The sequence below is a fragment of the Alosa alosa genome, chromosome 14 (genome assembly GCF_017589495.1).
Source record: "Alosa alosa isolate M-15738 ecotype Scorff River chromosome 14, AALO_Geno_1.1, whole genome shotgun sequence".
Taxonomy (NCBI): Eukaryota; Metazoa; Chordata; class Actinopteri; order Clupeiformes; family Clupeidae; genus Alosa; species Alosa alosa.
In genome coordinates this window covers 4,532,137-4,558,787 of record NC_063202.1, presented here as the reverse complement: position 1 = coordinate 4,558,787, position 26,651 = coordinate 4,532,137, and the positions used below count along the sequence as shown (strand labels likewise).

The following is a 26,651-nucleotide window of genomic DNA, read 5'->3' as shown; positions in this document are numbered from 1 at the left end:
CAATCACTGAACAACTGGTGAGGGATTTGGGGTGTTGAAGGAGCCCTAACCCTTGTTACCTGGCCCCAAGAGGACGTGTACCACTCCAGACACGGCTGGACGTTGCAGACGACGTGGCTTGGGGGTCTGGTGGAGACAGCCTGGCAGTGGAAGGGTCTCAGGGCTCTCTGGTCTCGCATGTCGTAGCACTGGACGTCCCTGAGCCTCTCCCCTCCTCCACAGTTCCTGGAGCACTGCACTCAACAACAACACAAAGAGCGTCTGTCTTCACCTGATCTAATAAACAGACAATTTCCCTGAATGATGGCTCAAACATTAGCTTTACCAATTAATTAGGCGGAGGCTTAGAGTGGAGGCTCGAAGTGCTGCTGGGTCAAACATTACAACATTTGAGTTACCAAATCACGTGACCACAACTCATGAATACTTTGAGGCTGTAGTTGACGCTCATGGAGAATGAATGACTGATTTTAGGTGTGACTCTTTTTTTGTTCTTGGAGTGCCGTTTGGAGTCAGGTCAGAGGGCAGGTCAGAGGTCAGTGCAGGTCTCACCTTGCTCCACTCGCTCACCCTCCAGGCGGAGCAGGGTCGAAGGTAGCAGCGGTGGGCAGGAGCTGGCTTGCTCCGCTGGTCGCAGTCCGAGTCCACACCAGAGCTGCAGATCACTATCCTCCAGACAGCGCCTAGACCACAGCTAGTAGAGCACTGAAGCAAAAACAAGCAGAAACAGTCCAGTCGACAGCATGTCACTGAGTTCAAATCTCAGTGCGTGGCAAGGGAGCTCAACATGCATGAGGGAGAGATTGGGCATGCATACAAAATATGACACAATGGTTTCTCTATTTCTACTACGCATGTGCATTCAGTTTCATTGGAGATAAGAGCACCCAAGAGTGCCTCGTTATTCTGCATTATGGAGGATGCAACACACAACATGCACCGAAAGTGATACATGCAGCATGGGTGATTAATGACCTCTGTGCATATGATAAATAGACTACATGTTTTCATGTGAAGATCTTCTGATTCACAGAGAGGGCATTCATCATCGGCGCTAGTAATTATACTGAAATCTGAAGCGCATACTGAACAGTGGGATGAGATTAATGACTGTGTTGGACTTTTTTTGCATCCACCCCACCCCCCCTACGCATGCATCAATTATGAGAAGAATGTGTGTCGCTGTGCTACTCACCGAGCTCCAGTTCCCTATGCGCCACTGAGCTGCACTGGTTGGTTGGGTTTGGGATGCCTCGGAGGGCATTGGTGGTGATGCAGCAGGTCTCTGAGGTGCTGTCGTGGCCTGAACATGAATTCTTTGAGGTGAAGATGTGGGGGACTCAGTTGGAGAGTCAGTGCCCCTGAACCTCATTGAAGGTGGAACCAGAATCTCATTGTAATCAACTTCACCCAAACTCTTTAATGAGCTGGGAATGTCTGTCTCACTGAAAGGTGACGCATCTAGGACTGGACTGCTGGTGACACCTTCTGTAACTGTAGTGGTAAGCCATGGCTCATAGTCGTTATCATAATCCCAAGAAGCTGTGGTAGTTTGAGGAGTTTGTGAAGGAGGATTTGGATCTGTAGGAGGTAGGGATGTAGTCCCAGGCCCTGAGGTTGTGTCTTGGTAATGTTGTGTCATGGGTGAGGGCTCCAGAGATGTGAGGAGAGGTTCCTGAGAAACATCATGAGTGGCGTCCAGGTCATCTGGTCGAGTGGTCCATGAGTAAGAACTCTTGAGTCCATCAGCTGTAGTGAACGTAGATTTTTCCTCTAAGTGGAGTTGAGTGTTGACGTCAAGGTCCAGTGCAAATGGAGTGGTTAGTGGCACCTGTGTGGTCTCACTCCACACAGGTGAGGTAGTAGTAGGCACAAGACTCTCGACCTTCAAGACAAGACCTTCAGACGGACGCTGAGGGGCAGCTGTGGTTTCCTGAGACTGTGTCCAGCTGTCCCCTCCAGGAACATCCTCATCCTCGTATCCCTTCTCTCTCTCCTCATAGATTCCATACTCTGGGCTAACACCCTCATCATAGCTATCAGTGGTGGGTGGTATGACTTCAGTATCCGCTAAACCTGTCTCATCGTGATAGTCCCCTGCAATGTCTGGATAACCATCTTCATAAGAGCTGCCAGTGCTGTTGTTTCCAATTGGGGGATCCACGTTGTTTACCTGGACTGGGCTTTGAGTTTCCTTCATTAAGTCTATATACTGAAATGCAGGTATTCTAGTGGTAATTGGTAAGTCTTCAGGGTTTTCAGTGGTGCCTATTTCTTTCATAGATTCTCTCCACGGGTGAGAAAACGTTGTTATTGATTTTGGAAGAGGCGTTACTACTGAGATGGGCAAAAAATGATCTTCTGACATCAAGAACAAGTCGTCATCTGAAACATCTGGATTTTCAGTCAGAATTCTTTCTTCATTTTCAGATCCTTCAGACATGATCTTGCCGTCTTCATCGTTGACATCAGGAGATATAGTTGTAGTGCTGAAGAAGTCCTCAGAGTTTGAGATCAATATGGTTGAGGTAGTTTGAGAAGCATTTGTGATGACTTTGTTCTGAACAGTACCAGCTGTGGTGGCACCTGGAGTAGGCTCCTGTGTTCCTGAGTTATCCAGAACTTTCTTTCCTTCACTGTCCGTGTCAACGTCAGAGGACAGATCTTCATGAAAGTTGATGAAGTTGTAGTCATAATAAAAATCATCAACGGGTAAGTTGCTTTTAATGGACTTGTCAGAGGTTTTGTCTATGTAGTTGGAGTATAGGAAGTCTTCCTCTATGTGGTTGTTTGGGTTCCCATGTCCTCTTGGCTGTGCCTTCGTTGATCCTGTGTCGAATGCGGGCAAATGATTGTCATCTGGTATGGCGTTTATTTCATTGAAAACCTCTTTGCTTGAGGAGCCGCTTCCTGACCAGTCTCCGCCAAACGCATCAGCATTGGAGGGGCAGTCCTGGATGAAGCATGACGTGACGGAGTCAGGCCTCTCTGCAGACTCGCAGTCAACCCCAGTGTCCCAGCTGCAGGCTACCTCCCGAGTCTGAAGGCCTCCGGCACAGGTGGTTGAGCACTGAACACAAACAAATTAATACATTAGTTATTTTAAAAATGTCAACATTACTTTTTGAGCTTTTTTCTGAAATAGTGATTGTATTTGGTATTGTTTATCCCACACAGGTGGATCAGCACTAAACACAAACAAATTAATATATTAGTTATATAAAAAACAACAGGCATGTTTGTCCTCATAACTTGTTGTCCACATTACTTTACTGCTCGTAAATCATTGTATGTCATTAATTGTAATTTATTTATTCAAAATAGTGATTGTGTTTGCTTTTGTTCACCCAATGTTCCTTTGCGGTTTGTAATTTATAACTGAACAAATATCTTCTCATTGACTTGGAATGGAATTACGGTGATACAAACTCCTAACACCTCCATGATGGAAAACATTCAAGATAAAAGAAAAAACAATTTATTCTAAAGTGATCTCCAGTAATTTACTGACAGTCTCATTAACATTAGAAACATCAGGAGGCCCACTCTCATCATTGAAGTCTACAAGGAAAATTAACAACAAAGATTTTTTAATAACAATTTAAATGTGTTAAAGAAATGTCTACAGAGACTATGTGTATAACTCAATTAAGGTACCAGATAATGTCATTAACTCAAAATAATGTAATTTCCTAAATTCTTTGGAAAGAGTTGTTTGTTTCTTTTTTTGGCATTTTTTTTAATGCTTTTTTTTATGATAGTGACAGTGGAAGCGAATGGGAGAGAGAGTAGGGGTGGGATCCGGAAAGGACCACGGGGCGGGAATTGAACCCGGGTCGCCGGCATACGGTGAATGTGCCCCAGCCAGTTGCGCCACAGCTGGGGCCGAGTTGTTTGTTTCTGAAGCCATTTTACCAGATGCCTAAACATAACTCCATTTCACACCTCTCCACCCACTGTCAGACTGATATCCAGTGAATCACTCATAGATCACAGTCTATCAGAAAATAATCTCCTATATTGCATTATTCTATTGCAGTGAAATTTTTTGCATGCTTGGATTTATCATTACATTTTAATGTAATTAAGTGGAAAAAAGTTTTGCATTATAGGAATTATTTCATTTTTGGGTTCTGCAAAACATATTATTATTGAAAGAAATATCATTAGCCTACTATTATTGGGAGTTATTACATAATAACATTATTAGGTTCAACACATTTCCAGCCTCACAGAGTTGATATGTTTCTAAGTAATAAATCATGACACACTGACCAAGAGGGATTGTCTTTGTGTGATACATGTGACATACTGCATACTGGACAATACTGCATAATGCTAGGGTACAATTAAACCATTTATATTCAAGATTGATTGAATATCAATATGCATTGTGTGCTGAATTGCCATTCCCAGGGCAGGTCAACAGCTTGATATACCTCCTTACTCAATCAGTTGATTAATAAAGTTTTGATTAATAAAACACTAACCTCAGGGTCACGTCCCACTCCTGTTATAACATTTACACCAACACCAATGAGAGGAAGTTGCAATGAAGGACATGTGCAGCTCAGGTGTAGTATACATGCCAGACGACTGAAATATAATTGCATTGTCTATCCCCTCTCAGTTATGTACTGATTAAAGTAAAGGTGCAATCCATGTGTGTCTTTATCTAAAGTATACTCTGTCTTTTCCACTGTATTCTTCAACCAGTAGGCATGGCTGAAGTGCCCTTGAGCAAGGCACCTAACCCCTCACTGCTCCCCGAGCGCCGCTGTTGATGCAGGCAGCTCACTGCGCCGGGATTAGTGTGTGCTTCCCCTCACTGTGTGTACACTGTGTGCTGTGTGTGTTTCACTTATTGGGATTGGGATAAATGCAGAGACCAAATTTCCCTCACAGAATCAAAATATACTTATACTTTATACTTAACAATACTGTACATTCACAGTGAACCACACTGGAACAATTCTCTTATATCTGAGCTCAGTTGATAGTATGATAGTAAAAAAGCGATAGTGATGAATGATTAGTAAAGAACCTCAAAAGAGATTGAGATTTGTTCCCGAACTTCATCTTACATGCAGATTATCCATTATATTCCCTTATTTTACCACTCTTCACAATGCTACAGTAGTAGATCGCTCCATTGACTTGAATGGGATTTCCCAACGTTACACAGTAAATTATTTTCATGAAACATAAAATTACCGCTGCAACGGGTTTTGTGCTTCTGATTTACTGTAAGTCTTTCATATCACTTCGCACTTGGTGCGCCGGGGTCCTGCTCGCCCTGTCTGGGACTTATTTTCCGATAATGACCGGCGTTCTATACATTATCCCTTACATACAATGTGAAATATGGGCTTCACAGTGGGAAGGAGGCTGTTGTCTACACTCCATGTTGACACATTCCCCAAATCATACAACACTCAATTAGCAGCATGACCTGTATCAAACACTCTGACAATCAACAGCATGACCTGTACCAAAGGACTCTGACTCTATTGAAAGTTGAAAAGCAGTACTGTTTCCCATACATACTTCTGCTTCAGTTTTTCTTCATTTGCAGCCTACAGACTAATTAGATCTGCCTGTGTGCCCAAGGCGATAACTGCAAACTCCCCGTCACCTTCTGCATTATTCATTATTGCGAAAGAAAAAAAAGTTGAATTGTAATGACTATCTAGGCAGGCAGTGAGAACTCCACGTGTGGGTGAATGGTGGGACTCAGTAACAGCTCATTGTAAACAACCTTTTTGATTTCTGTGCCTCTCAACACAGTCTCGTCTTCACAGACCCATTTTCTGAGGCCCAACTGAAATGACTTGTTATGGTTTTTCTAGAGTGTATTACCTCCAGCTGCTGATGGTAGTGAAGTAATCAAAATCCATCTACCTGCAGTGACTCGCAAAGTGTTTGTTTTTATGCGTATATAAAACTGTAACCAGTAGCCTATCAATATTTGATAGATCAAAATAGATAGAGGTATGACAAACAGATGAGCATTAAGGCCCATTAACACCAAGAACGATAACGATAACGATAACTATAACTATAAATAAATATTGTTCTCGTTAATATGAATGACGATGTTCACACATAAACTATAACGATAACCACATGAAGAGCAATATCGTTGGGGATCACTTTCAGAGCGATTTTCACAACGATAAAACGCTAATAGCCAATCAGAACCCATCGAATTTTAGCCGTCACATTCATTAACACAAGGAGAGACTTTGTTTATCGTTGTTCAGTGTGAACGCTTTTATCGTTATGGTTATAGTTATTGTTATCGTTATCATTCTTGGTGTGAATGGGCCTTTACTGTCTATCAATAAGATAGACAGTATAATAATATATTATTATTATTTCTATGATGTGCTATCAGGTGTTTCTCTACATCCAGTTGCTCAGCTGTCAAGAGTAATAGAAATCCTGAGTTTGCCCCAGGAGCTGCCGAGGCATTCCATGCTGCTGACCTCTGACCAGTTGCCTGCGGTCCAGGTGGCAGGGCAGGGGACGTGCGTGTTGCAGGGCGCGACGGCCTGGGGCCTCTCCAGGCGCTGACAGGCGGAGGGCTGCAGGGCTCTCTGCTCCTCCAGGCCCACGCTCTGGATGCAGAGCACGGTTCTCTTGGCCAACCCCGACTCTCCACAGCTCGCCGAGCACCGATGCCACTCTCCCACCCACCAGCTGCAGGTGGAGAGACACAATCATCAATGATAATAATAAGAGAATTGACTCAGGCCATCTGAGCACTGCAGAAGAAGAGGTGATGGCCTGTGTGATGCTTTATAGGTGGAATAAAAAACCAATAACAGAAAGAAAGACTGAGAGATAAAATTGATAACAAAGAAAGAAAATAAAACTTAAAAAAGAGAAGCGTTGAAACAAAGTAAGAATGAGAGAAGGACAGATAGACAAAAAGAAAGACAAAAAGAAAGACAAAAAAAAAGAAAGAAAGAAGACAGAAAGAACAGAAGAAAGAAAGAAACATTAAAAAAGAAAGTCACAGCGAGAAGGCTTTTGTGTGCTTACATAGACTACCTGAGCGTGTATTGGTGGGCGTATTGGAAGTAAAATGCATGCTATTTGTCCAGCTGAATAAATGTCATTCCCAACATTCTCTTGTTAAACTCACATGGCAGGGCATATCTCCTCATTGCAGCTGGCGCGTTTATCATCGGGCCGAGAAGACGGGTCGCAGTAATGGTCCTCTACCATCCCAGTAGTCCTTTCCACACAGTGAACAATTTGACGCTGGACACCTGAGAAAATAAACACTAAAAGCTGAAGGACAGACCATTTTACACAGGCAGCCATGCACACAGTCACTGTCTATTGTTTCCACTCTGTCTCCCTTTCTCTATCTCTCTCTCTCACACACACACACACACAAACACATGCGCGTGCATGGCATGCATGCATAAGCACACACACATACACAGAGAGAGAGAGAGAGAAAGAGAGAGAGAGAGAGATGACATCATGTCTGTGTCTGTCTCTTCAACTTTCTCTCTATTTCTTTCCATTGCTATCACTCATGAACTACCCCAGCTTGTGTTTACCCATCCATGAATTTAGTCGGATCGATTTTGACTCATCCTCATTTTAAAAGTGTCCCAGTCTGACTCTTAAATGCAGCCGCCAGTGCAACACCCACCCACATAATAACTTCCCACCAACGTAATAAACCACCAATGTTATAAAAATCTGCATGTTTTAAACCAACCAACGTACAGTAATAACTTCCTACCAATTATTACATTTGCAGGAAGTTATTACGCTGGTGGGAAAGTTAAAAAAGTTAATGTAATAACTTCCCACCAATGTAATAAACCACCAATGTGATAAAAATCTTCATGTTTTAAACCAACCAATGTAATAACTTCCCACCAACATAATACTTTCCCACCAACGTAATAACCCAATAATTATTACATTTGCAGGAAGTTATTACACTGGTGGGAAAGTTAAAAAAGTTAATGTAATAACTTCCCACCAACGTAATAAATCACCAATGTGATAAAAATTTGCATGTTTTAAACCAACCAACGTAATAACTTCCCACCAACATAATACTTTCCCAACAACGTAATAACCCAATAATTATTACATTTGCAGGAAGTTATTACGCTGGTGGGAAAGTTAAAAAAGTTAATGTAAACAATTGTCACCATCTAAACCAATCTCATGACCATTAAGCCAACATTTTTTTTTGCGTTGTGGTGGTTTATTAGGTTACGTGGGAAGTTATTACATTGGTCGGTGCTACACGCCAGCCATGTTTTATATCAAATGCCCTCAGGTAGTTTGCTTATAATGAACATTGCTAAAAATGTACTTACCCCAATGCACACCAAACCCTTATCCTAAGACTAATCTACTGATCTAATACTCTATTGATCTAATAATCACACATAGGCCTCTCATACCAAGAGCAGACAATATGTAAATCAATTTTTGAAGTGCAACATACATAGACTGAACATGAAGTAGAACTGAAAAACCGCAGCCTGTCTCCGTCTCTATGAGGGAGCCAGACAGAGCCTGCGGCATCCTCGGCACACCTGTGTGCGCTAGGAGAGACTACACGAGTCCTGGAAAGGTCTGGAATGCAATAATTACAGTTGGAACCAGCCCATCACTCAAGATGTGGAAACGATAAGTAGCTCTTAGAATATTCCACTCCTGCTGTCAGCTTGCTCCCTTTTTTTATAGCCATCTCTAAACACAGAATCATGAATAGCACTGAGTGGGTCTGATGCTGAGTTCCAACTCAGAGGATCTTAGGCAAATGGGAGAGATTAGGGGAGTTAGGGAAGAGTTGAGAACATAGATTTATGTGTTGGTCTTGTCTATTAGTCTTCTGCTGTCTCCTCTTCCCCTGAGTCTGTGAGGAGGAGGAGGAGGAGGAGGAGGAAGAGGAAGTGTTTCAGGGGTGAAGGGAGGTGCTGGGGCCTCTGAGGTGGGGTACTGGTCTCCTCACCCCTACACTCAACTATCCATCACAAAGCCACCTGTTACTTTCAACTTCTTTGGCATGATTCACACCTTTTGCAGACACCCCCAGGGTGGTGGTACACATTACAGTTTGGCAGATTACAAAAACACACACACACACACACACACACACACACACACACCGCCCAGATCTCTAGATCCTCCAAAAGTCCAGGATAAAGGGAGTGAAAATGACACTGGGGTGAGGGTTGGTGGCAGGTGCTGAAAGGAGACAGGAGACAGGAGACAGGAGACAGGTGGCAGGTGCTGAAAGGAGACAGGAGACAGATGGCAGGTGAGGGCCTTTGGATCTGAGGGACGGCTGCTTTCTGCTGTAGGTTGGCACCCGCCACTGATGTGCATCCAAGAAACAAAAGGTCAGGGAGATGTCGAGAGACCCTCCAGTACATCCATAATTAAAGCTATGTCTAAAGAGATCCGCTTGCTGTGCTTCTGTTGGAGTGCATAATTCTGGATAACAGTCTTGGGAGTTCACCCGTGAGAATACATAACTTACCAGATTTGTTTGTTCATTCACAAGCTCATTTACAGTATCCAAGATCTTCCGGCCTCCCTTCAATCTTTCTTTACCCGGTCATTAGACATACATTCTCATCGCACTAGACACAGCCACAATAATAATTTATTTGTACCCTTCACTCGCTCATCTCATCACCAATTTAATATGCCATACAGAGGCCCCATACTATGGAACGGATTACCTCCCCCATTAAGACCCATAGCTTCCCACTCTCTCTTTAAAAAACAGCTTAAAAACATCTTCTCCTGTCATGAATCATCTACTTAATTCCTGTCTGCTTCAATTCTTGTCATTATACTATATAACATTTTTTAATGCATATTTCAAATCCATAGATCTGCCACATCTTCTTCTGTTTATTTTGGATGATTTTTGTATTTTGTCTCCTGATTTTTCTTTTTCCTTATTGTCATTGATTATATGTGTACCTTATCTCCTCTTATGGTTTATTTGATTATATTTGTACCTTATCTCCTCTTATGGTTTATTTGATTATATGTGTACCTTATCTCCTCTTATGGTTTATTTGATTATATGTGTACCTTATCTCCTCTTATGGTTTATTTGATTATATGTGTACCTTATCTCCTCTTATGGTTTATTTGATTATATGTGTACCTTATCTCCTCTTATGGTTTATTTGATTATATTTGTACCTTATCTCCTCTTATGGTTTATTTGTCAGCCGTACATGATTAAGTGTGATTATTGAAAGGGGTGGAGCTTTGTACAAGCCCATTGAGCTTTGTTCCCTCCTTGCACCATTTAATGGTAATGTGTGCTAAAAAAATAAACTAAAACTAAACTATGCACTAGTCAGTGTGGAGGCTCTGCTAGGCCTAATATCGCTGCCTGATGGTGTGCCTCTCAGTCGAGAACACACACACACACAGTGCAAGAGAGACTGCATAATCACTAATAATAACTGAATGGTCAACTAAATGAGGGTATGAATTTATGAAAAGCAATATGAATCATTAATGTCAATATCTACCATACCCATAGATTAGAGTAGTCAACCAAATAGTAAGATGGTGACAAACTCAGCAACCATTTTAATTCCATTTTAGCTGGTTTTAATTGATGAAATATTGACTGCCTTTCATTTTCAGCTTCCAAAAAGCATTATCATTATTTACAGCTCTGTAATGTTACGAAAAGCTAGAGACCCTTTCATCAATAAAAACAAAAACAATGCTTGAACGTTCTATTTGAGCCCCAATCTACTTCCTCTACATTAAGATAACATATGGAATGTTAAAAAGGAAGTCTTGTGGGGCCAACTATGATGCTGATAATGGAACTCTCTTGAAAGGGTCCAGATAGAGACTCACAATAGACTATTAGTTATTATGGTATGTCTTATATGTCTTGCCAGTAAAGTTGAAAATATGATATATTAAAGTTGAAATATGATATATTGCTTATACCTAATCCACAGCCTATTCTAACTTGAATAAATCTTTCATAAGAACCCACTGTGTAATAGTTTTTTTTTTATTTATTTATTCAGGTTCTGGTAATGAAGGACATAAAACAGCAATAATTCCAACCATTAATGTCTTTGGTCTAGTGTAGAAGTGGAAACTGGGGAGGCCAGTAGGAAGAAACCTGGCAATACCGGCAGCTTGAGATGCACTTCAGCCGAAGTGTAGGAGGACAGAAAGACATCTTGCCTCCATAAATATAATATCTCATGAATCTTCTGATGACCAAAACAGCGAGGTCTGTTTTTTATGCAGATTAGAGGTACAAATATCCTCTGCTCTAGCGGGCACCAATGCAAAAAATGCATTTTATGTTTGAACATAATGAACACTGAATTGCAGCTTGAGTGCTGTGTTGATGAAGTACTGTAGGTCTGAGGATGCTGCCGTGGCTGATTGACAGACGTGCCATGGTGATCCTGCACCAGGTACACAGAGAATGGCTCCCCTGACCCCGTAAGGCTTGAGCCTCTCTGGATAGGCAGTGTTGGGGAGGGGATGTGGGAGTGAGGGGGCTGGGAAACCAAACACTGAGGCTGGAGTGACAATAGCTCTCTGAGGACTTAATGAGTAGAGATCTTCGCACGACGCACACACACACACACACACACACACACACACACACACACATACAAAAGCAGAGGATGTATCAATAATTTGCTTTCTGTTAAATCCATTCACATATTTCATTCATGAAACAATAATATTGCAACAAATGTGAATGTATGCAGAATCGGTCCCCCCTATTGTAAATTATCATACGTTAATACACTCTTCCTATACTGAATCCATTTCTTATTCAATTTAGAATATTCTATAATAGAATGCGAATTTAATAGAATGTGAATTTAATGTGTTAAGTATTTTCCCTCAGAACTTCATAATGAAAAGGTCAAAATTTGCATGCAAAAATAGGATGGGCACCCAATTATGGCTAACTGGTTAAAAAAACAGCTGGACCAATCAGAGAATACCATTCAGTATCCTAGCTGGACTGAAGTGGTATGTTGAAACCACAAAACAATGTGCATTATCTTCCAAAGAGCAGAACTATTTTTTTTCTGTGTGTGTATTTGTGTGTGTGTGTGTGAGTGAGTGTTTCAAAGACATCAGATACTGTATTCATTTAGGACAACTGTTGTGCTATATCAACTACTATCAACCCAGGCCAGCGATCATCAACAAGTCTGGCAACACTGAGAACGACACCACATTGACCAAACTGAGGAGTGATTAACCCATCAATGCATAATTTGTTTTTTTATTAGGAAATAAAAAGTCCTAACAGAGTTTGTTGACAATTAGCTACACAAATGTGACCAAAGCAAACCACACAGGAAAGGACCAAACGTGCCTTCTACCGCAAAACCAGCTGATACTGGCCCATAAGTGCGTTACCCAGCACGGCTAATGGGGGATTAATCCACTTAGAAACTCAGGCTGATGTGGCAGATGAAAACAAAAACACCAAATTGGGGGAAATTGTGTGTCACGTAGAGCCCAGTGAGGGCCTGATGGAGTGCTCTGTGCCTTCAGGAAGCTCTGATTATTTCTCTCCTAGATCAACAATTTTCATCTTTCAACGCTCACGCCAAGGCAAAAGGGATGGAAATGTTAGTGTTGCGGAAAAGACGGTAATAATATGTTGGGTTGCTGGTTGAGCCGTCCACACAGAAACCTTGTCCAAATGTCAATGATGGTTATCAGCTGGGGAAAGGACAGCTACCCATGCTGATAGCCTGTGCTGTCTTCAAGCAAACTAAAGAGGGAATTACTATCGTCCACAGCCTCTCATTCAGTGCACTCTGTAGACACGATGACCCTGACGATAAATCCTCCCTTGTGGACAGTCTGGCAGATTCTCCCAAACTAAAACATCAGAGCGCCAGGAGCAGACATCTTGAATTGCATTGTGATATAATATGCTTCAGGCCACTTTTATGTTGTTGAGAGTGAGTGATGGCTGTTTTGCAGGTGATTTGTCAGAGAGGTTTTGATGTGCAGGGCGCAAATGTAATCTCTCTTGTCACAGACAGAACACTCTCTGCCAAACGCTATTTTTGATCATGTTTGCCATGAGGGAAAAGGTCTGATGACGCAGCTTATGAATAATAGGAACAATGAGAACTGGACAGTGTGCTAACACAAGATGGAGCTTTTCACAGCTTTTAAGACTAATGTGCTTGTTTTGGATGAGTAAGACACTGACAAATACTGCTGCTTTGATACATATCAATCTCACTCTCATTATAAATGGGACCGTAAACCTGGCCATTGTATTGATATGTTAGGATGTATGGATATACAGTACAAAATCGATGGGAAAGTTAAGGTAAAAAAAAATGCTCTAACTAACTTGACTAAATGAAACTTAACTTAAGATCTCAGAGACAGAGTCAACATGTCTTATTGTAAAAAGGGACGCATAGCCCTATTATTACAAAACATACTTTTTTTTTTATCTTTCAACTGTTCTTAGCCCACAGTATACTGTTGTACATGATCTCCAAAAGTACTAAACAAACGTCACTCATCAACAAGTTGGATGAAAAAAACGATGAACCTCTCCTGAAATGGCTCACCTGTTCCACAAGTGGCACTGCACTCCGTCCAGGACCCAAACTGCCATTGGAAGTCAGAGACGGGGTGGGTGCCGTTGGAGTTGGAGACGGAGTCTCTGCTGATGGTGTACTCATAGCGTACTCCCGGGTTGGTCTCCTGGAAGAGCAGCTGGAGAATATAAAGAGCACCATTACGAGGACGTTTGGCCTCCAGGACACAGACAAACACTGGCTAACAATGCCTCCCACAAACAAGAGAGTTATAAGGGCCAAAAGAGAGCAAACACATCTGTCTTCGCCTGTCGCACATTTCTGAGTGAAAAAAAGTTAAGAATGGTGAACTGCAGGAAAAGGTTTGGTTGAAGAAGTTGTTGTTTTAAGGATTAGCAGGTCCCACAGTCAACACAGACAGAGCAGAGAGCGTGAGATGGATGAGTCAGTCATTATCTTTGCCTGTCAAAACCATTCAAATCACAGTGCAGCCACAGCATGGTGACACAGCATGGTGACAGGGAAAATTGGTCGAGCCACTCAGTGGGAATTCCAGTTGACAAGTTGCCTTTAGGTTGGGAAGGTAAACATCTCACCAAAAATCCTCAGAGAATTGTTAGTTACTGAACTGTTGGTCAGCTATTTAAACTTTATGAGGATTTATAAAAAAAATAAGTGAAAAGCATTTTGTATCCATGAACTGCCAATTAAAACTGAATTTATTTTTCTTGAGTCCAATCAACTACCCATGAGGGCCAACCTGAAAATGCCCACCCAATTAAATCTTAGCAATAAGAGCAGATATTGAGGTATAAGGCAAATTGTAACTGGGGGATATTCACTGATGCTAACCCAGCTGACCACTAAGGGAGTTGTGTCAAAACATCACATTATACGGTGCAGAAACATTATTAATTAGTCCGATAGGAGAAATTGGATTTTCTTGAGCTCTAATTCTAGCGCTGCTAGCGCCTTTAACATTTTAAGCTGTGTGAGAGCGTAACGTAGAAACTGACATTTTGACACCAGAGAGCAATGTCAAACTCTTCACTCCAGACCTTGGTTGACTTCAGCTGTCAAACAGCCAACCGTGTCTGACTAACATCAGATCTGTCAATGTTTCAGAGACTGAATGCTCACTTCCCAATCTGGCTTCAGAAAAAAAAAAATGTCAGATAGCAATAAAGGCTGTTTCTGTCCTTCAATAAACACAAAATGTAAGACCCTTGGTCACCTAATTATAACCTCATAAAACTATGGCGTTCACACTTGACCTACTGTATGAGGACATTAAAACTAAAGCCATCTATTGCTGCAGTGTGAGTTATCAGCTAACAGAAAAAATATATTAAAAGAAGGCATTAGCTAGGGGGCCACCAGTTGCCCAGAAGCAGCAGCTGAGATAGACCAACACGTCTGTGTGTGTGTGTGTGTGTGTGTGTGTGTGTGTGTGTGTGTGTGTGTGTGTGTGTGTGTGTGTGTGTGTGTGTGTGTGTGTGTGTGTGTGTGTGTGGAGGTTAAGGGTGACTTGTGAAATAACAAAAGAATCAGACAGAGAATGGGAGAGTCAAGCAGAAGGGTGAGACAAATAACAAAAAATAGAGAGAAGAGAGAGAGAAAGAGAGGGGGAGGGAGGGAGAGGCAGAGAGCGGGTCAGTGTCTCGTTGGTACGGCTCGTATATCTGTCTTCAGCTACCACAGACAGCTGAGCGCTCTGCTTCTCTCCCGGCCATATGTGGGCAGCTTGCCAAGCATCTGCAGGCCTCTTCCTGGGAGTTTCTCCTTTATCTGAGCCCCACACCCTTCCCCTGTGTCTCTCTCTCTTCCCTCTCCTCTCTGTGCAATCCTTCCATCTCTCTCTCTCCTCCATCCCCTCTCCCCTGTCTGTGCACAGCCAGCACCACGAATAGCACCCTGTGATAGCAGAACAGACGCTGGGGGCATACAGCTTTCAGAGCCATGTTTTGACACGTTTCAACAATGTCTTCTAAGAATTAATTAGGAGAGGTGCATGTCAACATGGCATAAGGGTTTCTGAGAGGGTGTCTGATGAATGGACCCTCTGTGATGGCTGATACGGTTTCTGCCCAATGGGACATGCACAGGGTTCGGGTATTTTAACCTCGCCGAATTTTCGGCTGTCATACGCTTCTCAGTGTTGTCCCCATGGGAAGGAATACATTTCAGTGTGCAGCAGCTGGGATCAGTCCCGGAGCTGTTATTCTCATCCACATGCTGCTGCAGCCGCTAGGACTTCAGAAATACTGCTTAGCTTATCGCTGCTGGTGAAAACCAAGACCATCTTGGAACAGAGCAAGCCGAGCCAGAATGTTTATGATTAAAAGTCACTCACTGTCCTTGAGAAACAATGTTATAGATAGACATGAGGACATTAAAAGATAATGAAGACGCTAACTCTCAATCTTTCATCTACAATCAGAGTTGACCACTTTTGTATGTTAGTTGACAATTTTGGAGTTTAATGTAATGCACACTTAAAGAACTTCCAGTAAGTATGTCAGTAATGTAAGTATTGTGCAGATATGCATATCTTTTTTGCGATCAACGCTTGCCCCATTGGCATTTGTGTTTGTATATGGAGCCGTAGAGTCGTCTGTGTTTGATGGTATCTTCACTGTGCAACCACGTTATTTTTGCTGCATTCACAACCCAGGTGCTCAGACAGACTTACCAATGATATATTGCACAATGACTTTAAGGTGTTTTGATGTGCTTTGGGCTATGCTCTGTTTTCATATTGTTTGTTTTTCCATTTTTGTGATATCTTATAACATTCTGGGGCTGTGGGTATGCAAAATCCCATGACCAACCAAACCAAAACATTTTCATTTAGATCAGTGGCTTTTGGGATTAAAAGTTGATTGAGTTGCGGCTTACATCCAAATCCATTAATATACCTGCAATCCTAAGTCATGCCATACTATTTTCAATTATTATATTTCCATTTCCAATAAACTTCCTTGTATCTTGTATCCTTGTACCTTGTATTCTTTTTAGATTGACTATTATTATCTAGATTTTAGATTACATTTTTAAATGACTAGATTATAAGACAACATAATTGTCTATTATAAAGATAATAAAACAAAACAAAACAAAAATAAACAAACTAATTTCAAAACAAAGGTCACGGCTTAGTATGTAACTACAAAACGGGAGAAACTGGAACATTTTGAAGCAAAGGCAACTTAAGACAAGTTTCCCCATACATGGGTTAAGCCTAGTCCCTAAAAAGATTTTAGACTATGGCTAGGCTTCATCCTTGTATGTAATGGCCAAAACTCTCTGGTCTCATCAAATAATTAGTGTCACAACCCTACTAACTCTAACTACATACTGTAATCACACAAAGCTACGCTAGATGCTTGGTGATATGCACCTGAATCCACACAGGCTCCAGGGTTGGTCCGGGGGAGGTGAGGTTTTCTAGGTGGCCTGTCCTCTCATAGGTGAAGACCGTACCCGCCGCCTTGTAGTCTCCATTCCATTGGATGGTCCAGCCGCCATTCAGGAAGTACTTTTTGGGGTCACTGCTGCGCAGTGCCAGGAAGTTCCCAGCCTCTGCCACCTCCTCTATGCGGATGTCTCGTGCCCCCGCTGGAATCAGACCAATATCCACGTAGCCTGGGAAAAAAAAGAGAAATCCTATTTTTAATACACGCGTCCCACTTTTCGCTATCTTAGGGAGTGGATGAGATTCATCATGATGACACAGCTCAAAAAAGTTAAAACTGGAGCACTACACATACAGCCCTACACATACAAAATTGATGGGGCGGTGATAGCCTAGTGAATAAGGAGCTGGGGTAGCATGCAGTAGCATGAAAAGTTGAGGTTCGATTCCCGGCTTCTACAGGGTGTGTCTGTGAGCTAGGCACTTAAGCCCGAGTTGCTCAGGGGAGAATGGCCCTTGTAATACAATTGACATATGTAAGTTGTTTTGGATAAAAGTGTCTGCAAAATGAATACATTTGAATACATAAATGTAAATGTAGTTGAGTTTTCAGATGTGCTAGCACTGCTGTTTTTCAATGCAAAATCTATGCTCTCATACCTAATCCCTCGCTCTCCTCAAAGGTCTTCTTCACGGTCTCACAGGTGGAGCCGTTACCCTGGCATACGCCACAACGGTCCTCCACAGCGTTGGAATCGATTTCGAAATCACAGCCCACATTCTGAAACCAGAAACACCCAGTAGAAAACAAAGCTATAATTAAATTAATCATATCCTCTAAAGAACAGCCTTTGTTAGAGCCTGATTATGTTTTGTTGAATGTCAGTGAAAGATTTACAAACGAAAAAATGAATGTGCACTTCTGGAGAGTGAACTCCCACACTCTGACCAGAACAAATGTGAAGACAGGATTTGCATGAAAACCTCCTAAAATCAGCTAATATATATGCAAACACAAGTCTTATTGAGCAGCATGGAAGAATGGTGAAGGCAAATACAATTAGTATATTAATAGGCATTCAATCGAGATTAAACAAAGGTGAGCATGGTGAATATAATCCAAAGCACTGAGCATTGTCAAAAGATATAATCAAAAGCATTGAGGTCTTTCATTTAGTGAAATGAAAACAAATATAAACAGCATAATCCCACCAAGACTTAAATCCCATTAAGACATAAACTTTTGGATAAACCTTGGGCAACATTGCATACCATACCCACTCCATCTCAACACTCAAACAAACTTGGGCCACAATACTTTATCGCCACTTTGAGTTATCAACAGGAAGTTCCCTATTAGAGGCTTCAGGAAGAAAGCAAATGATGCCTCAAGATGTATTAAAGACAGACAACCGTAGGAGGAATTCAGTTCAATTGAGGCCATTCTGAATCCACTCTATTAGCATTGTGAGCAGAAAAGCACATGTTTGAATGTTTTGGACAGAAAGACTTGAAAAGGAAGGATGTATACTCCCCCCAAACACAGACACACATAAATGTTTAACAGGTGTTAGATATGGTAGAGAAATATGTATATCGCTACAGGCAGGTCAGGCTGATGCACCCAGTGGTTGCACCAAAGTCCACCAAAGCAATAATACATTCATAAGACAACAAAGTCACGCATAATTAGGAACTCACAACTCGAGCCCTGAAAACTGAGCTGCATCTGCTTGGATTAAACCCAGGGTGTTGAATAACCCCACAGACGGTATTGCACAACAGAACCGTTCCAAAGAAAGCCTCTCAGCTATAAACTCAGTGGTGGTTCAAGGCAATCCATGGCAAAGGAAGTAATAGGACACTGCCAACTGCTCAGATGAGTTTATAGGATAAAACAGGAAATTGCTGTAATACTCAACACTTCAATACAAGTCAGATGTGAGGTCAGACGTGTGGTTCTGATTGATAATGTTATTATAACTCACATTTAATTTAAAGAAGCAGAAAGGAGCTTTAGTCTAAAACTTCTCAAAGTAACAACTAAAAAGCCTACAAACACTAACAACCCCACAGCTGGCGCTGATGAAAGAGTGCTAAAGCTGATGAAAGCTTCTATGTAAAACAGGTGTTTTGGGAGATACAGCTATGTCATGCTGTGAAAGGATTTTTTGAATTTCCATGTTGTGGTCCAACCTGAACCGCAGAACTGCATGCTACTCACAGTAGCCAGGGTGGTTTGCGGGGATGACAGAAGTGTTTCTCTGCTCTTCACATGACCACACAACATCAAAATGAACGTGATGATGACAACACAACCGGTTGCCTATTAAAAACATACCTCAAAAAGAGACAAATGTTGCACACTGTTACTTTAATGAAGGGTTTAATAGGGGACCAATTAAGGGGAGAATAGACGACAGCCTTGTGCTCATGCCGTACCTTACAAATGCCATTGATGCACATATCACGGCTCTCACTGTCCTCGTAGCACTGCGTCCCATCAGTGACAGCATCCAGCAGCTTCTCGGAGAAATACTCATTCAGGGGCCGGCAATGCAGCTCACAAGGGTTCACTAGCAGATACAGAGCAACACTTCAGCACAGCAAATGCATACACTCACATGCACTGCACACACCACACGCACACACACACATGTGCACGCACACACACAAACACACACACACCCACACACACACACACACACACGCAGACACACACACGCACGCAGACACACACAGACACACACACAGACACACACACACACACACACACACACACACACACACACACACACACACACACACACACACAGCCCCGTCCCCATCTTATCGGGCAGGCTTTCGGACTGGCTGTGAATTCTGCCCCGGTCCCTGTAGTGGCTCTAAGCATTCTTAGCACAGATAACATGGATAACCCTTCCAATTCTGTGAAGGAGTCTGCATGTGTTTGGTTCAGACCGATAATGGGAGAAAGCGCTCACCTCTGTTGTTGACATGAACCCATTGGTAGAACTTGCCCTTATAAGGCATGGTGTTGAAGTTGCTGCACTGGATGTGTCTGAAACTGAGCTGGTCGGGGGGGCAGGGGTCCGTGTTGCAGATCTTGTAACGCCGGCGCTCCCCCAGGCAGTACCTTCCTCCATGACGAGGTCTACGGGGACACGATGGCAGTAGAGGTGAGGAAGGATGCAGACATGTGAGTGATGCTGGGGGTGAACTGCTGAAGACTGAGCTTTATAACTCTGCATAAAGATATCAGTGCAAAATGGCCATGTAGCCATGTAGACTTTCGGTTTCTGAAGATTGATACCATGTATTCTTGGCTTGTTATGCGGGAATAGAGTAATTTGGTAGCCCTTTTCTGAAAGAACATTTTTTTTTACTGAAAAAATCCTGCACCAGCCACGTAAGCTGTCTCAAGTCTCTGAGCAGCCGGTTGCCCTGAAGTGAACTTCTCCAGAATATTTTTAATGCTCCACGAAATTCAGTGCTGCATGGTAACAATTTGAGCTCTTTTTGAATGCTAATCCAAACTACAACAACAGCTGGTGTTCCTGCCTCCTGCAAATCAGCACTGAGAAGTGAAGGAGAGGAGAGGAGAGGAGAGGAGAGGAGAGGAGAGGAGGGGGGAGGGGAGGAGAGAATGTGAGAAGAGAGGAGAGGAGAGCTCTTTTTCCACAGGCCTGCTTCTACAGAAACTATAATACTTTTAATACAGACACACACACCAAGCATCTGTCCATCCTTGTGGCACGAGTAGATCATTAACTAAGGAGAAGTGAAACTAGTAAAAGGTCATGCAAAATTCATAAAGACACTGATAATGTGAAAAATCTTATTACATCGGTGGGACATATCGATTTGAAATCCAGACTCTCCGTCTCGGTACTACCCTCTGTGGCAGGATACAGGCTGTATTTTTAGAACTAAATACGCATGCCAAGTCAAAAATGTACCCCGGTCTTATGTAATGACTATCCTTAAAAAAAAAGACTAATTTCAAAAAACTTTGAAGAATAGCTCAAGTCAAATGACACTCAAATTCCTCAATGCGGCACTTAAGCATAAATCAGTCTATATCTAATCAGAGAAGAAAGATAAACAAAGGAACTGGAAACCATGCCAACTCCTAAACAGTGCTTTAGGCAATGCCCCTCTTTCCACATTTTGCATGATAAAAATAACTTGACTAAGAATTCCCTTGGTGAATGTGCAACACTGAAATGTATTACAACACTCTAAAAACACATGGACACACACACACACACATATGTGTGTGATAAATGTTCAGCCTGTGTTGAGAGAAGAATAGTTCGATGTTTGTGGGTGCCTAATGCAGTAAGTTCAAACTAGTAACTATCATTGACTCAAAACATTTCTTTAGAGCAAAAAACTAATGATTGCGTAAATTAGCAAATCACAAAAGAACCAAAGGTTAGTACACCCTGTTGCTCATAAAATTATACAATACTACTAAATTATACACAACTACTAACAATGAGCAAATTGCATGTTGTTTATGATATTACAAGTATTACTATACATACTCTTTTGATCCCGTGAGGGAAATTTGATCTCTGCATTTATCCCAATCCGTGAATTAGTGAAATAACAGTACACAGTGAACACACAGTGAGGTGAAGCAAACACTAACCCGGAGCAGTGAGCTGCCTGCTACAGCAGCGCTCGGGAAGCAGTGAGGGGTTAGGTGCCTTGCTCAAGGGCACTTCAGCCGTGGATGTGGGCATGGGTGCTCAACCACTTTTTTCCTACTGGGTCGGGGATCGAACTGGCAACCCTGCAGTTACAAGCCCGAAGCCCTAACCAGTAGGCCACGGCTGCCCCAAGGGAGAAAGAGTTCAGTCTTTGCTCTAGCAACATGACAATGTGACAGTTGCCCGAGGGCAGAGGGATGGCCGTGGTGCTGTGACTCACGCTGGGTTGGTGCAGTCTCTCTGGGCACTCTGCACGCCTGCCCCGCAGGTCCTGGAACAGTCTGACCACTCGCTCCACGGCTCCCAACCGCCATTCACCGGCTCAGGCTGATCCCCCACAGGGACACACTCCCCGCCAAAACACCACTGATTGACACACACACACACACACACACACACACACACACACACACACACACACACACACACACACACACACACGCACACACACACACACACAAAGATGTTCAGACAAGCAAGCACTACTCAGAGGGACATACAAAAACACAAACACAAACAAAAAAGACACAAAGACACATGTGCAATTACCCTCAAATACACCAATTCAACTCACAAAAGCTACAGAAAAGCTTGACCTCTTTGCTGAGGGTAGCCAGGACTGAATACAATGTCTTGATGTCTCAAAGTTTTCCTTAACTGGCTCAGTTTGGAGCTAAAGTACAATCACTTTCTAACCTACCATTCAGTAGAGGTTCTAAAGTTTCTAAAGTTCCAGTTCCTTCACATTTGAGCATGAGTAACTATTTCTATCATTACCATTCATTGTATTACAACTGCTACATATAGTAGTATACTATAGGAGGTTGTGACAATGTGCTGGCGCCGCCTCAGCAGCACATCACACTATGACACTGTTGATTGTTGTTGGATTATTGATTTATGTCATGTCAATTTCCTGAATTATTTGTGCGTGTTCATTGTGTTGGGCGCATTCCTTTTGTGCGCGAGGAATGTTGCTTAATATGCGATCATGCGTGGTTTGTGGTGTTCTATGGTAAGTTTGATGTCATGATGTTTGCTTTAGATGTCCGCCAGGTAGGGGCGGTGTGCCCGTTTGCGGGAGTTTGGACTTCGCCAGTGTCGGCAGAAGTAATTAGTTAATTGACCATTTAAGCGCCAGCTTTTCTCAATGCAGAACGCCAGCTTTTCTCAATGCAGAATGCCAGCTTTTCTCAAAGAGGCTGTTGTGAGGCTTGCGGTCAGGTCTGCTTTATATAGTGGCATGTAGCCTAGCCATGAGAGATCTTTAAATATTTGTGTATGTTAAATGTTCTGTTTGTCATTTTCGGTTTATCTTTCGTTTTAGTGTCGGATAGGAAGTGGACTGTATTTTTTGATTATTTTGTCACGTTGTGAATAAAACACCGTGGCCGCTCTTAAGCCTGCTCTCTCGGCCTGATTTCTCCTTCACCACTCGGGCACCCTGCTACAGAGGTATTAGCAGAAGTGGAAACAGTAGCGGTAAGAGCTTCCAGGTCATAGTAGCCATTGGCCTGCTTTTCATTTCAACTGAAGCCTTTATTGCATTGTTTTATGGACAGTTTTCACATTTCTCATTACGTTTTTAAGGTTTAAATTTTAATTTAATTTCTATAGTTAATGTGTATTTCACATCTTTTTTTCCTGTCTCACCAGAGGAATGCTCATTACCTTCCCTTCACCACATTTGGTGCCATCCACAGCTCCATCCAGCTTTGAGTGACAGGTGTTCCCCACAGTGCACCACAGCGTGCTGCAAACATTCTGCATGAGAGAGAGGTAGACCAGAGCAGAGCTTTACTCACATTGATATAATATACACTCGGTCCTCATGGGCAATGGCTTCATATTCCTGGTGTGAACGTGATGCATAAGGGACTTGACTGCAAACACATAAAAGGGCAATTCCACGGAAAATGGACTTTTTGTCACATCCATAACGCCAGTGAAATGCCTTGGCATTTGTATGATGTGAATGATAACATTCATTTTTTTTGCATTTTTTCTCATGTACATTCTTCAGCCAAAAAAAGCAAATGCTAAAATTTCATGTAATCATTCACATCATAACATACTATCACATTTTACTGGTGTTATGGATGTTACAAAAAATGTAATTTTTCATGGAATTGCCCAAAAGTCCCCTGCAGGTTTATCAGAACCACAACCACAACACGCAGGGCTCTTATTGTATATAGTCCTGGTGGGTTTTATTTTGTCATTCATACCAGCTGGCTAGATTCTATCCAAAATGACAGGGCCCTCTCCAAAAGAAACAAGTGTTTTCGCTAGATTTCGATGATCTGCTGCAGTCCATTTCAACTGCTGTGATTGAACACACACTGCTTGACTGTAGTAAGGAACAAATTACTGTACGTGTTCTGCGTTCTGTCATTCAGAGATAGAAACAAATCTGTATCACTCTCTAACATTGTGAGGCAGATGTACTCTGGTTCAAATAAGCAAACTGCTCTACACCAAACCTGCAATCAGAATTACACCTGTTTTTACAGGAAAAGGTGGACACACATTTCATATATATTTCATACATACAAAAGAATACCTAATCAGCTGCTCACTGTACATCACTTCCCATAATTGTGCTTAAAGATTCCACTTTTCCCACAACCTCCCATACCGTATACATACAGTAAATTGGGGGCAGCCATGGCCTACTGGTTAGCACTTCGGACTTGTAACCGGAGGGATGCCGTTTCAAACCCCGACCAGTAGGAATGGCTGAAGTGCCCTTGAGCAAGACACCTAACCCCTCACTGCTCCCCGAGCGCCGCTGTTGTTGCAGGCAGCTCACTGCGCCGGGATTAGTGTGTGCTTCACCTCACTGTGTGCTGAGTGTGTTTCACTAATTCACGGATTGGGAAAAATGCAGAGACCAAATTTCCCTCACGGGATCAAAAGAGTATATATAATTAATAGTAATTAATTAGTTAATTAAATTAATCAGAAAAGAATAACTGATTTTATACTCTTGCAGCTGGCAGAATTCTGTTTTATCCATCTGTGCTCTGTTTATACATGCTATGCCATGTTTTCAGATGCACATTGGAACAAAACTATGTCTAAAACAGGTGCTAATGTGCTAGTTGGTTCCACTGTCTCCAGAAAAGACAACTGCTTCCACTGAACACACCTCCACAATGTCAAATTGAAGTAAAAAGTCATTAGCTGGTTCTCATTTCATCCCCTTTTCTCAGGCCATTTCTAAAGATGCTTATCTGTAGAATGAGTTCCTGTCCTGTGTGCTTGATAGCTTTTTTTTGTCTGCAACACAGACTCGAGGCACATATCTGGTTATCGTTATCAGACTTTAAATGACAAAAGAAAAAAATGTGGAATGCAACAAACACACCAAGCAACAAATATCGGCTGGGCTCTTAACCTCCTGAGCCAAGGAATACAGCTCACAATAATAGCCTGGCAGAGCTGTGCATTGATAAGTTTCTCACTTGCTAACAGATACTGATAAGAGAGCCGAAAGCCAATTTTAGAATTTATCTGGAACTAAGAGATGACGACAATCATATGCTCTGTGGTCTGTGACATTTCTGGTGATGATTGAGGGTGTTTGTGCATTTGTGTGGGCGTGTATGTGTGTGCATGTGCGTGTGTGCATGTGTGTGTGTGTGTGTGTGTGTGTTTGGATTGTTGCTGAGAGCAATCGTCTCCCAAGTGTATAATCAGGAAAGGCCATCGGACAGGGACAAAAGCTTGGTGTGGGATGTGCCAGGCTGCGGATATAAACTGATGCCTCTGTCAGGATCAAACAGCCGTAATTGCTCAGCACAGACCACAACAGACAACCCCAGTAGATGTGGATGACTGAATTCAAAATTGTATCTCAAAAATAAATGATACAAGTAGTATACATACCAAAATATTTGTATGTATATTTATTCCAGACCTAATAGACATCACAATGCAATGTGCTGGGTCTTCTGTAAAGTGATTTTTTTGTTAGCAGTTAATGCACAGTTTGTGGCAAGTTAAAAGCATAAACATTAATGATCCAGATGGCATCACCCATCACAGTACAAGGGGATAGAACTGACCTACATTGTATGGCCTACTTGGACCACAGTACAATACTGTCCACAGTGACCAGAAGAAGTGATCTATAACCTTACACTGGGAGTTATTAGGCTCAAACTGTTACCTCATACGTCACAACACTGTGACTTCCTATAAATGTCACGTAAAAATAAATGGAAGCAAGAGGCCGAAGCAAGGCGTTTACCATTGTAATCTGAACAAATGTTTGCTAGGAAAAGGTCTGTGCAATCGAAAATATTTACAACGAGGGATTTGGCTGAAGGAAAGCATTTGACGTGACTAGTGCTGTAGTGAGGGATGTGCCTGTAGCCTGCACTCTTGCTTGTTTTTCTGTCTGGCTGCATGTCTACAAAAGCACCCGCAGAAACCTCACAGCACGTTACGGAAACGAGCGGCTGAAACCTCATACCGCAGCGCTGGGGCTTGTGTGTGGCCTCATTACTACCCCACAACCCCTCCTCCCTCCCTCCCTCCTCCCCCCCCCCCCCTCCCTCCTCCCTCCCTCCTCCTCCTCCCTCCCTCCCTCCCCCCTTCCTCCCTCCCTCCTCTTCTCCTCCTTCTTTCATTCTTTCTTTCTTTCTTTCCATTTCCCTTCTTTCTTTTCCTGCAAAGCTCCAGAAGCTGCCGGAAGCTGCCGGCTGTTGTATATTCCGTCCGATTTGGACGAGCTTTCTCAGGTGTAAATGAGGTACAGCACCGTGTATAACGGTCCTCCGTCAATAAAAAGGAATAAACACACAGTGCTGACTCTCTGTTGAGTTGCCCTTGGGACTGCATGGGCTTGGTGTTTTCATCCAATTGAGTCAACAAGCCATCCCATAATCTTCCCAAAGTCATCTCCTGCTCGCTAATGCA

General features: G+C 42.4%; 1 protein-coding gene across 1 annotated transcript in view; it reads right to left on the bottom strand.

Moving 5' to 3' along the window:
• Window positions 1-26,651, bottom strand: part of LOC125307608 (A disintegrin and metalloproteinase with thrombospondin motifs 7) — a 64,999-nt gene that overhangs the window by 19,387 nt on the left and 18,961 nt on the right. Inside the window, exons 11-22 of the mRNA XM_048263661.1 lie at window positions 23,397-23,489; window positions 21,946-22,091; window positions 19,992-20,161; window positions 19,450-19,583; window positions 17,668-17,788; window positions 16,993-17,237; window positions 13,623-13,770; window positions 7,151-7,277; window positions 6,489-6,702; window positions 1,196-3,070; window positions 553-705; window positions 60-233 (exon numbers count right to left, since the gene is read on the bottom strand). Coding sequence (XP_048119618.1) covers window positions 60-233; window positions 553-705; window positions 1,196-3,070; window positions 6,489-6,702; window positions 7,151-7,277; window positions 13,623-13,770; window positions 16,993-17,237; window positions 17,668-17,788; window positions 19,450-19,583; window positions 19,992-20,161; window positions 21,946-22,091; window positions 23,397-23,489 — 3,600 coding nt within the window. The remainder of the gene's footprint in view (window positions 1-59; window positions 234-552; window positions 706-1,195; window positions 3,071-6,488; window positions 6,703-7,150; window positions 7,278-13,622; window positions 13,771-16,992; window positions 17,238-17,667; window positions 17,789-19,449; window positions 19,584-19,991; window positions 20,162-21,945; window positions 22,092-23,396; window positions 23,490-26,651) is intronic.